General features: G+C 30.4%; 1 protein-coding gene across 2 annotated transcripts in view; it reads right to left on the bottom strand.

The window, feature by feature from the left end:
• Positions 1-5,661: 5,661 nt before the first annotated feature.
• LOC132917112 (potassium channel subfamily K member 18-like) overlaps positions 5,662-12,261 on the bottom strand; it is a 129,765-nt gene continuing 123,165 nt past the window's right edge. The window contains exon 6 of one of the 2 annotated variants that reach the window (XM_060977681.1): positions 5,662-7,897. In XM_060977681.1, the coding sequence (XP_060833664.1) occupies positions 7,285-7,897 (613 nt within the window). In that variant the 3' untranslated portion in view covers positions 5,662-7,284. The remainder of the gene's footprint in view (positions 7,898-12,261) is intronic. The other variant, XM_060977682.1, reaches the window with a different exon arrangement.

Genomic DNA, 12,261 nt, shown 5'->3' with positions numbered 1-12,261 from the left:
AATATAAATATATTTTTGGCTATTCCGAACAGCATAAAAAATAAAATGCTAAAACCGTTTTAAACGCCTAGTTAGGTACCTACCCACGTGCGTTTCCATTATTTTAAAAACAGATTTAAAAGTCGTCAACTTTTAGTTTTACGAGTTTTTCGTTTAAAAACATCAAATATGTCATAGGCTAGTACGTTTTAATGATTTCACGTTTTGCTAGCATAAATGTATAATGCTGATTTTGGAGTCAACCTGCTGCAGCCATCGTGACGTGAATAATTTTGTTTCTCATATTATGCTCCCAATAACTTGTCTGCGATGAAACAGTGTTGTACGGTTATAAATAGTTATAATGTTATGATCTTTAATTTATGGCACACATCTAAACTGTTAGAAATTCGTATACTAACTGTCAATTTTACTTCTGACGGATGTTTGTTTTATACTTTTATGGTTTATCGGGCATTGATTGAACGTAGATATATGGTGTTAAAACATGGTAAATTCGTGTGTATGTGCCAATGTTAACAGTTAAACATACACATACCTACCATCTATGAACATTGGAGATTACTACAAATTATGGCGTCGTTTTGGCTTTAAAATTAACGTAATAATATTATATGTCTAAAAATAATATATTATTAATTATCATCGACGTTGTGTTTCAGACAATAATACTGAATTTTAGGCCAAAACAACTGCATGATTATTCGATTATCAACATTTTAAAAGGATCATAATATCTATAGTCTATACAATTTAAAATTCATAAATTTACTAAATCCACTTTTTCCCTATCATGGTTAATATAAAATATAATAATTGTATTATTGTTTTTTAATGGTTCAGTAAAAATAAAGTTAGACAAAATTAATCATTTTAGAGAATAACTGTATTTTTAATTATTAAGTAAGATACAATATTTCACTGAGAAGTATTTTCAAAGTCAAGTGTTTTATTTATTTTCATAAATATTTTTATTTACACTAATATTTTATTCATTATTTTCCCAAATAAAGGCTGTTTATAGGCTGATCCGCTGATCACGATATCACATAATTTTTAGTGTTTTTACCAAAAAACGAGGTTACGGATGGGAAGGTCAATTACTCAAATTGAGAATTATGTAGGTACTATGTCGTATATTGTAAACAGTCGTCAATGTGTATTATATTTTAGCAAGTAATTAGTATTTAATATAAGTCAGAGGTCAGACATGCTAAGGTCGAGACGACATATTATATTTATTATTATTAAACAACGCCGCACGTATAGTGCTGCTGTTGTGAAGTTCAGAAAAAGCTTAAGTGTGACGGTTGTTTGCAATTGAGCGATGACCGTAATACGGGCTAAAGTTAATTTTATATGTTTGTGTTTTTAAGCCAATAAACGTGTTCCCGACCAAAAATTGTGTTAAACTTTTCTCATAATTGATCGACGTTTTACTTTTGGGACTGAACAGCGCAGGGGTGTTAAGACCAGATTAGTCAATGACGTAATTTTCTTAAGTCTTGGAAAAGTATTTTTTAATGTCAAAACCAATCAAAAAGCTTCCCGAAGAAGGACGTAGAGAAAAATGGAAACTATCTCTCTTCCGAAACAACAATAAGGTAGAAATCGAGTAAAAAATCTGGTGATATTTTAACGGGCTCATAGTGAGAGTCTACTCGCTGCGGAATAAGAACGCACGAGCACCTCGTCGTGCAGGCGGTAGAACTATTCTCCAATTCTCCATTACAACTTTGTAACAGAACTTAGTTGTTTTGGTTTACCGCCCGGGTACGTTTTTATTCCACGGCGAGTATAAGCGTATATAGAAACAACTTATGAAGAAATGAGGAATCTTACAAGTTAATTTCACAAGATGTCAGTGCAGCATTGAATAAAACATCAATACCTACGCCAACGGCATAATAATAATACTATTTTTGTATTTAATTTGTATATTTATTTTAAAAATGTGAACTATATTTATTTCACTTATATAAAATATTATCATAAATAAAATCTTCTTATCATGTTAATTATATAATTATATTATTGCAGGATTATTAAAATAGTATTACATTTATAATAAATGCATATATTTTACTATACATATAAGTACCTACGTTTATCCTGCAGTGTGTTTGGTATATTATCATACGTGATGAAAATATAAAAAAGATATATATACCTATATATATATATATGTATCTTCGTTACGTTTACATCGACTGGCGCAGTGGATATTTTATCAATATACCTATTCAAACTTCATCATCAGTTAATATATATCTTTTCATTTATCTATAAAAATATGTTGTAAAAATATCAAAACGACAGAATATAAAAAACGAAGGTAAATCCTTTGTATTATAATATATTATTATGTTTAGTCGAGCAAGGTAATTTTTTTTGAACACAAAAAACAATAATGAAATTTTTGATAGTTGTCTCTGCATTATGAAACGAAATGAAAAAAAGTTATATTTGCAGACTAAATAGATACAAAAATAGAAAGGACGCACGCTGACTGATCGAGGGTGATATTAATATATTGTAAGTAATATTTATAGTTAAACGAAAATGTAGATCATAATAAAGAAACTGGGTATATAAAAAATACCTAGATGGTTATCATTATTTTAGTAAAAAAACACATTTTAATTTTCCAATTGTGTGCGTGTGTGTGTGAGGAAATTACCAAGTCACCTTTTTTATTTTTGCCCTTTGAATTGTAATAAACTTAATCTAAAATACAATTTAATCTATTTAGCCGACCAAAAATTATTACTTAAATTTTGGTAATTTCATGATCTGTATAAAATCAGAGTAAGCAATATTAATTGCACTATTAGAATATAGAACCGTCCTTTTAATTGAAGAATAAAACGTTTTCAGTAGTCACTGAATACATTTTTAACATTTACATGCGAGTGCGTATAAAAATCTCTCATTCGTTTAATATATACCGTCTATACCCGTTTTATTATACTCTAACTAATGATCATTTACGAGTTTACGACTAAAATCCAACAATACAGTCAATAGCCAAATGCACGAGAAGCTACCGATAAAATGTTCCTTTCAGAAACTAGTAGCCACGAAGTCACTAAAAACACGAATATGTAAAATAAATATAAAAATACAGGTAACTGTAGTATTGTTGTTTCACAAAGTATGATTAAAAAAAAAAAACTGTTCCTTTTCTCGCATTATACTCTATTCATATTTTAAGATTCACCCGACTATAATTCCGTACTGCAAGCGTATTATGTTTTGAAAGTCAACTTCTTATTTTGTATATCTGGCGAGCACGATATCTTCCTACTTTCACGACGGTAATGAAAACATTACAATGCCGTCTCATTAGGTATTTACAAAGCATTTTTTAAGACAAGCTGTGCACGGAATTACGTTATTTAGGTATTATATCTCTGTGAAGTTAGCAGCACGACATTAGCAAACATCGATCCAAACATTCTATACAATCAATTTGGTAAATGAATAGATATTATTGTAAAACTCTAAAATTGATGAGGTATTATTTATAATAATACTAAGTGACTAGATACTATTTTAATAAAAACTAAGGTTGAAATATCTTTCCGTAATTTTATTCCTGTCAGTGTTTACAAGCCATAATATGTAAGCAAATAACAATGTCTTGTTGTGTATATCATAGTGAATTCGTTAATTTTTCAGAAAAAATTAGTAATTTTAAGATTATCGTAGTATAATATTGTTTAATTGCAACGACATTCGTCTTCTCATTAATTTACTTGAACATGCTATTATTACTAAGATATATAATATGTGTATAGTTACGTCAGTCGCATTGCTATTTAGTATTTGTCATTGAACTTAAAGTTTCCACAATAGATTAACTAAGTGTTTCAGCCATAGTTTTACACACTGCAATTTATAAAAAATAACACTTTGTTGGAAGCAATGTTATAACTTCATTAAAAATGCACTCATTTTTCATATTTTATTATTTAAGTCACGAAAATATAAAATATTTAATAGATACAATATTTTTGTTAGTTTTATCTGAATGTTTTGTTTTTATACAATTCTCATTTATTCTTGAAGGGTATACCAAATTATTTTTACAAATAAGATACAAGGGGAATTGTAAATTTGTTGAAGATACAATAAAAGTGAATATTTTTAAAAATTTTTTTTTTGGATATTTTATAATAATTGTAAATAAAACTTTTATATGCACGTACTCATTAATAACAATACGTCATGCAAGCATATGACTGTCAAAATATAACGCTGTGGCTAAATTGGACTAATTGACATTGATAATGTACGTTATGCGATAAGATAAAAGCAATTATTTATATTATTACTTTTGTCACTGATATAATGGCATATATAAATATTATATTTACATAACGCATAAGCTCTTGTAGTCTTGTTGAACACTCGAACAGCTCATTATTTTTTATTATGCATAGTTATTATTAACTATATACATTTCATTGTATGAGTTATATAATTTATAAAATTATTATTGACTCAGGAAACGTCCACCTAGGTGACCTTAAAAGTTAAAATACCTGCTAAAAATTAAAAAACACGTAAATTGGCTTTTGCATATATTATCTGCTTAATTTTTTTTTGTGGGATACAAGTAATATTGCAGCGTATGCAATATAAAATTTACATAATCATGAGTATACATAGGTGCGTTTATATAATATATAGGTGTATATATAATATATATATATATATATATATATATATATATATATATATATATATATATATATATAAATATATATCTATGTATAGGAATATATCAATTACCTATATTATTATAGTTATATATAGTTATAACTTATTTATATAGGTATATTATATACTCATACGCATTTTCACGAGAAAGTTTTTGCAAAGCTTACTGCGCGATGGCGTACTGGAAAATTTACGATATTACTACTATAATTTATTATATAACAAAGTTAATATAATTTGTTTATTGTGGTATAAATTATTGTATTTTATATATTTATTACATAAATATATTGCAAGTGTTTACACGATTTACGATCTACCACGTGCTTCTGAAATAATAAGTGATCCATGTGATTGATTAATAATATTACGTTTACAATGTTTACAATTAGTTATACCTAAATGTACGGCAAGTATAAATTTAATATTGTACATGCAACATTGATTATGTCTATATAATATTTAAATAAATTAATATATCATATGCTTTTTAGAATGGGTTTCTTCCGTTTTAATAGTATATAGCGATTCCGAGTGCATCTAATCTTATAACTAAGGATGTGCTATAATAGAAGCCATTTTTTTTTTAAATTTTGCATTTTACAGAGTTCACACTGATATTTATTAGCTCACGAAAAACAAATATATTGGGTAGGGTTGCCATTTGTTTCATAAAACAAAATAGCTATATAACTTATTAATGTATTTAATTACGTATTTTATACGTGATTAAAACCATCACCCATGTGACTATGTTAAAAATATCTGTAGACGAGTATTAACATTTAAGGGAGTTTAAAAAGGAGTAGATTCACGGACATATTTTAATGTCACAGGTAACGCCGTATACAGGATCAACTAGTTTAAAATAAAACATATTTTATTTACAACTTTATCAATATAGATAATCGAAAACATTTACAATGCGTTTTCATGAATTATATACGGTTATAAGTTATTATCATATAACATATTTTATAGTATAATATTTATAGCTTATATAATAGTTATAATGGTATTATAATATGTATAAATATTTAGTTAAAAATAATAATTTATACTTAAAATAATATACATTTTCAATAATATAATAATTATATAGGTACATTTGACTAGAAAATGACATTTTTTTAAAGGTATGCGGTTTTTCAAATTTTGTCTGATACGGGAATATAAATACGTAAGAGGCATCTATTTCGATTTAATAATATTTATACATCAAGAATAAAACTCGTTTTGAAAAACGTCAACAAAACACAATAATATAATAAATCAACTTTTTTAAACTTATAAACGTCGGTCGCAACAGTGTGGGTGATATATTTTTTTTATCCGGAGGAAAATGTCAAGTAGGCGTGTGTTTAGTTTAGAACGGATTGACGGACAGAACGCAAATAGTATACAGGCTATATGCCGGTAATAATATAGTCGTTGGGTACTCGTTTGGTTGCGGAAAAGTATTAATAGTCTATTTCAGTTGGACCGACGACGTTTCCCATAGCAATCTACACAGCGTTCCGCAACAATATATTTTGATTGTAATAATTTAAATTATGTTACACGTGTAAGTGATTTTCGTTTGTATAAACTTTTAAACAAATCGTCGGATTATTGCAGCAACGACGTTTGGGAAAACTATGTTCGGCGTAAATCATACAATGTACCAATGATATGGAGACGATTCAAAGACGTATGCGCATTCAGATTAAACCCTATGCCAACAGGTGTGCCAGACAGCGAGTTACGGCGCGTATGTGCGTGTTTGGAAGATTGATAGAGTACACATACAGAAAGAGAGAGAGAGAGAGAGAGAGAGAGAGAGAGAGAGAGAGTGAGAGATTGAGTGAGAGCGAACGAGTAAAAAGGTAAGAGGAAATCGGTCGTCGTTGGGATTGTTTTTTTTTATACGACCGTACGTACTATATATTATGGAGGGTTTAGGCCTTAGGGTACAGACTCATACGTCGAGCTAACTTCACGGGTTTTTAAATTATAAAAATAGCATTATAACAATCGTATATTATAATGTATTACATAATATATTATTATGTACTGTGCATATTGTATATACGGCGGTACCGATCGATCGAGTGATTCCGTTCGGAGGGCGGAAATGCACATTCCGTTTTAATATATTATCGCTTATAACGTCGAACAACAATAGGGTGCTCGTCATTTTCCGCACACCCCCAAAGAAAGAAAAACGACTGCGTTCCGGAAAGTCTAAGAGTACGACACAAGTCGGACTTTCGACACGAATCGGCACGAAAAAGGCTGTTTATTGGTTTCGTTTGACAATCATTATTCAAAAGTATATATATACCTTATATAGGGAATATCGTTCTGTACTCGTCGCTCGTGTATATAATATAACGCGACGTGCTGATGCTGTGGCGGTCGCGGTGCTTTTCGTAAAGCGCGTGCACAGTGTGTTTTGGACACATGTTTTATGTTTTAATTGGTTTTTATTTTTTATTTTAAATGCGAAACGAGAAACGTCGATAAATAAAACATAAGTATATAATAATATAATGTGATGGATGGACGTCGCGTACTATATTACAGGGCGTACGGCTGCGTGCCGGGCCGGGGCGGCTGTTTGAGTAGGCCCACGTAGCGGGCGGCGTGCCGGCACTTGGACACCACCTCTTCCTGGACGAGCGAAAACGACATGGCGATCAGGACCAGGCCGAACAGCAGGTAACCGCAGCACGCGACCAGCTGCAGCTGACCGTTTTGCGTGTCGGTGCCCTGGAACGACTTGCCCGGCACCAGGTCGCCGAACCCGATCGTGGACAGCGTGACGAAGCAGAAGTACGCGCCGTCGATGAACGTCCAGCCCTCCCAGGCGGCGAACACGGCCGCGCCCAGACAGATGTAACCGGCCAGCACGAGCAGCACCAGGGCCACCGGTACGCCGGGCGGTGCGCCGTTGCGCCTCTTGTTCGGCCGCTTGCTGTTGGTCGCGGCCGCCGCGGCCGCAGCTGCAGCCGCTGCCGCAGCCGCGGCCACCTCGCGGTGATAGTGTTCCGAGGCGGTGGCCGCGGCGTTGTGTCGCCGGTCCTTGTCTACACCGCCACCACCGCCGCCACCACGTCGTCGCTGCTGTTGACGGTTGCCGCTCAGGAGGGGCAGTCGGCTGGGCGTCCCGTGCGTTCCACTGTACATTTGGCTGCGGACACACAAAACGGTAATAATAATAATAAGCAAATTGAGAAGGATTAGATTATTTTTTTCGTTTAAAATCCACGTCAAGTAATATACACGCAACAAGTGGAATTTGATCAGAGTTAAAAAAAAAAAAAAATGACACGAGGTACGCATGGGCACAGAAAATACTCAATAGTTATATATAGATATCCGAGTTAAAAGTATTGTTTGTTTGTTTTTTTTTTAATATAATTGAGTTTAAATAATAATTAATTTAAAAAACTCCGGACTTCCTGTCGACGGGCTGTATCGGCTAGGTCTAGATGGGATAAATTTGATATGAGAGGTTTTGAATGATTGTGTATTTTTATTTATTTTTATTAAATTGTTTGTAGAATTCGTCTGCTTGATTCGGGGTACAGAATGAAAGGGTTATTATGAAGGGTTCGATTACTATCATACCGTTGTTATTGTTTTGGGGGATATTGACTGGAAATATCGTATAATTTTCATATTTGAGTTATTGGATGTTCCCCAAAATTGGATTCTGTAAGAAACCTAAGGAAGGAGTGGTAGTTTATATAATATTAGTATTTTTGTTTTGTAGTAATCATTTTTATTTTTATAGGGAACAAAATTGACAAAGTTTATGATTTAGAAATGTTTTAAAAAAAAAATACTATTATTGGGACATTGTAGCTTATTAATAGCAAGGGAAGAAAATCTAAAAAGCTTTTGAGTTAAAAGCTGGACACAGGTAATTCAAGATAGAGACATATGGCGGAAATGATAGTAATAGTGGCGAAAACTCTTAGATACTATAGTTATATCACTAAAAGAAGAAGAAGAAGAAAGAAAATAGCGAGTGATATAGATATAGGTCCAAATGTGCCTATATATATTTAAGACAAGACTCGCCCCACTCAGCTTTTTTTTCAATTGTAATCTATTAAAGATTTTTTTGCCTTGTGCCAAATTTCTAAACTGTTAATAAATTATAATAATATTTAAATTTAATGAAAAATAAATGTTAATAAAATATTTATGTTTATATTTTTTATCATTTATTTATTTTTATAAAATAGGTACATAATACTGTACAGTTTTTATAAATTTTAAAATTAAAACTTCAGAGAAAATAAAAATAGATATAAGATGGAGCGTTTATTGTAATGATAAATATATATATATGTATATAAACCAGTTATGTGTCACAAACACGTGTAAGGAATTTCACCGTATTGGACATTATTTTGAACGGCAAATTATGGCATTAAATATATGCCACATATCATGTTAAAAATATTTTATTTTTATCTTAAAGTCGATCATTTATAATATAAAAATTAATTCTAAATTTTTAATTTAGTCAGTTATAAGCGAGAATAAAAAATTGTTATACTTTTGGAAAATTTCCTAATGGATTTTGTACGTTTAACGGTTGTATGGAAACTGCACGAAAAATGTCTAGCGCACGTCTAAACGCGTCAAGCACAATCAAGTGTCAAGTACCCATATTATAGAGCAGAGCGAACTTTGAAAAATACAATTATTTGTTGACACGATAGATGTCACATTACTGAAAGCCAGCCACAAGTTCCATCATAAACCGGAAACCTGTATTTTGAGAATGAAATAGCTATCCAATACATTATAGTCTACGTATAATAATATATAACGTGTCGTATATGATTTGACAAATGTCGTCGATACACGATTTCCCGATAGTGGTTTGAGTGATGGCCGAGAGGTCGGTTTGTATTGGCAGTCCAGACTTGTTTCCGTGAGTTTTTCCGGAACAACCCAAAATTCGGTAGCTGTATTTATTTTGTATGATGTGAGAAAATCCTGCGATATATTTATTAAGCCACGTTCTTCCGTAACAGAGTTGTACCACTTGTACATGTCATATTTTTATCGGATTTCCATGAAATCGAGAACCGCGCGTGTATAATAATAAAACACAAAAAAGAATAACGCTATAAATATAAGAACGGCAAACCAACCAGTGATAGAATTCGACATATTCAATTAAATTTATTGTATATAATATAGTATTAATTAGTATATTATATATAGCGGATTGATTTACCGGCATAGCTCTCCCCTTATTATCTTTTAATATTGTTCTTGTATACACATTTTGAATTTTTCACGTGTACTTACTTTAATAATTTTTATAAATTATTAAATGATTAATATAAGCTGCTATAATTTTCAAACATCACAGCCCACATATTATTTATTTTTATTTTATGGTGCTATTATTCATATTACAGAAATTATAATTACTTAGAAACTAGTTGAATTTTAATTTAGATAACTTTTGTTCATAAAATCGTCTGCTGAATAATATGTAATAAAAAAAGAAACTTTTGTTAGCATGCTGGGTGGATCATCCTGTGTATATATTATTTTAGTATGTATACCCAATATTTTCTTTTTTGTCGGTGGGTAGGATTATGATATAGGCTTATAGATTGAGCATTTGATGAAAAACTGAATTCAAATTTTTTTCGAGTAAAAATAGTACTATTTTATGAGAAACTGTTGTTTTTTTTCTACGAAACTGTTGAATTTAAATATTTTTAAATTTATATTAAACCAACATTTTATTTACTTATTGGATTTTAGAATTTATAGACTATACAGGCTGATCCATCAAGCAAGTTTTTAAAAATATTGAGACCATATTTTTAAATACTTTAGGTTTTTTTTTTATTATTATTTATGGAGTCTTGTGGAGGCTCACACTTATTTTTTCAAATGAGAATCCCTTTTTTTATGTGAGTTATTTATCAATAATAATTGTTCTTAAAATTTTTATGATTTCCAATTTATTATTCCAAGTATGATTGCTTTTTTCTTACTAATTGTTGAAAAATATGGGGACAACATAGGGTGTCAAAAAAAAAGAATGAAGAATGGGACTAAAATTCTTAAAAATCAGATTCTTTTCCTACTTCCGGTACCGAATCTGAGAATGACTTTTTGAAAGTTGTTTGAGGTACACCTCATCAATAAATTGCAGGATCTCAGGATTTGAATTGAATTTGATTTCTCAAAGAAATGCCTTGAGTCGGAAAAATAGCCAAAAGGGTGTGAGATCCAATGAATAAGGAGGCTGGGGCATCATTTTTATTTAGCGAAAAATTGGCTATTTAGATTTAACTGCTTTTATCATATTGATAAAAAAACAAAAAAAAAAATAATCGTAAAGATAATATATTTTACGTATTAGTCATTTTTTAAGATAAGTTAGGGTTTACAGAGTTTACAAACTTATATACCTTTATGTATATAGGTAATTAATAAAATTTGGTTACACATTTTTTTATAATTAAATTTATACTACGCGAATACATTACAGTTAAAGCTTATACGTGTAAATTGTCCAGAATATCTCGTGATAATGATATCTTATATTTATCGCCGTACAGTAGTAATAATATTAGGAATAACATATTTATCTAAACGACCGAAACGTTTGTCGCGCGATCGTTAACCAATAAAGTATAAACATTACAATATATTATATAATAATATATAATATAGTTTATGCACTAAAATATTGTATAAGCTAATATAACATATTTTACAAAGTTTGCGAATAAAAATCTCATATCGTAAAATCGTACAAGCGCACATAATTATCTCAGTATTATAATATATTATATTCCGCATACACAATCGTCTACAACCGATAGCGGATTATCACATAATATTATATTATTATATTATATGTCATATTATGTTCTGTCTTGTATGTACCAACAAATATCTCATCCCAATGGCCTAAGATTAAATTACAGTTAGTTGTAATAGCTAAAAGGTACCAAAGTAAACACTTTGGTAAATATTTCACAGTTAATTCGAATGCATGAAATATCTTTCAATACGGGTGTCGGCCGTTGTAATGTGTTTAAGATTTAAGAAATCGAAAAAATCTAATTATTTTAAAATTTCAAACTCGACCCAATTCTTTGTTTAAGTAACCAGGGTTAATCGACCTATTTAAAATATAATAACTTATTTACATTTTGTGATAAAAATAATGGTGGTTAATTAAAAAATCAGCTGGTGATTCGCATGCGCACCGAAATAATAATAAATGTGAAAAAAATAAAAATATATAGAGATTGGCAAATTATCCGATTCAATGATTTTTATTTTATGTTAAGAAAAAGTAAAACATTTAATTTGTTATACACGAGGTGCTAACCATATTTACCTTCGTGTATACTAATCCAACAACCCCTATCCACTAAACTTTACGGTTTGCATTACTATTTTAAATAACACTTAACGGAAGTTACATTAATCGACTTTTAATGCAATAAACAATAAATATTTTCATAAATTGGCCATTGCAGATTCTTAAGAAAT

This window comes from Rhopalosiphum padi, chromosome 1, assembly GCF_020882245.1.
Source record: "Rhopalosiphum padi isolate XX-2018 chromosome 1, ASM2088224v1, whole genome shotgun sequence".
Lineage (NCBI taxonomy): Eukaryota > Metazoa > Arthropoda > Insecta > Hemiptera > Aphididae > Rhopalosiphum > Rhopalosiphum padi.
Note: the sequence above shows the minus strand (reverse complement) of the source record. Positions and strands in the feature narration are given on the sequence as shown.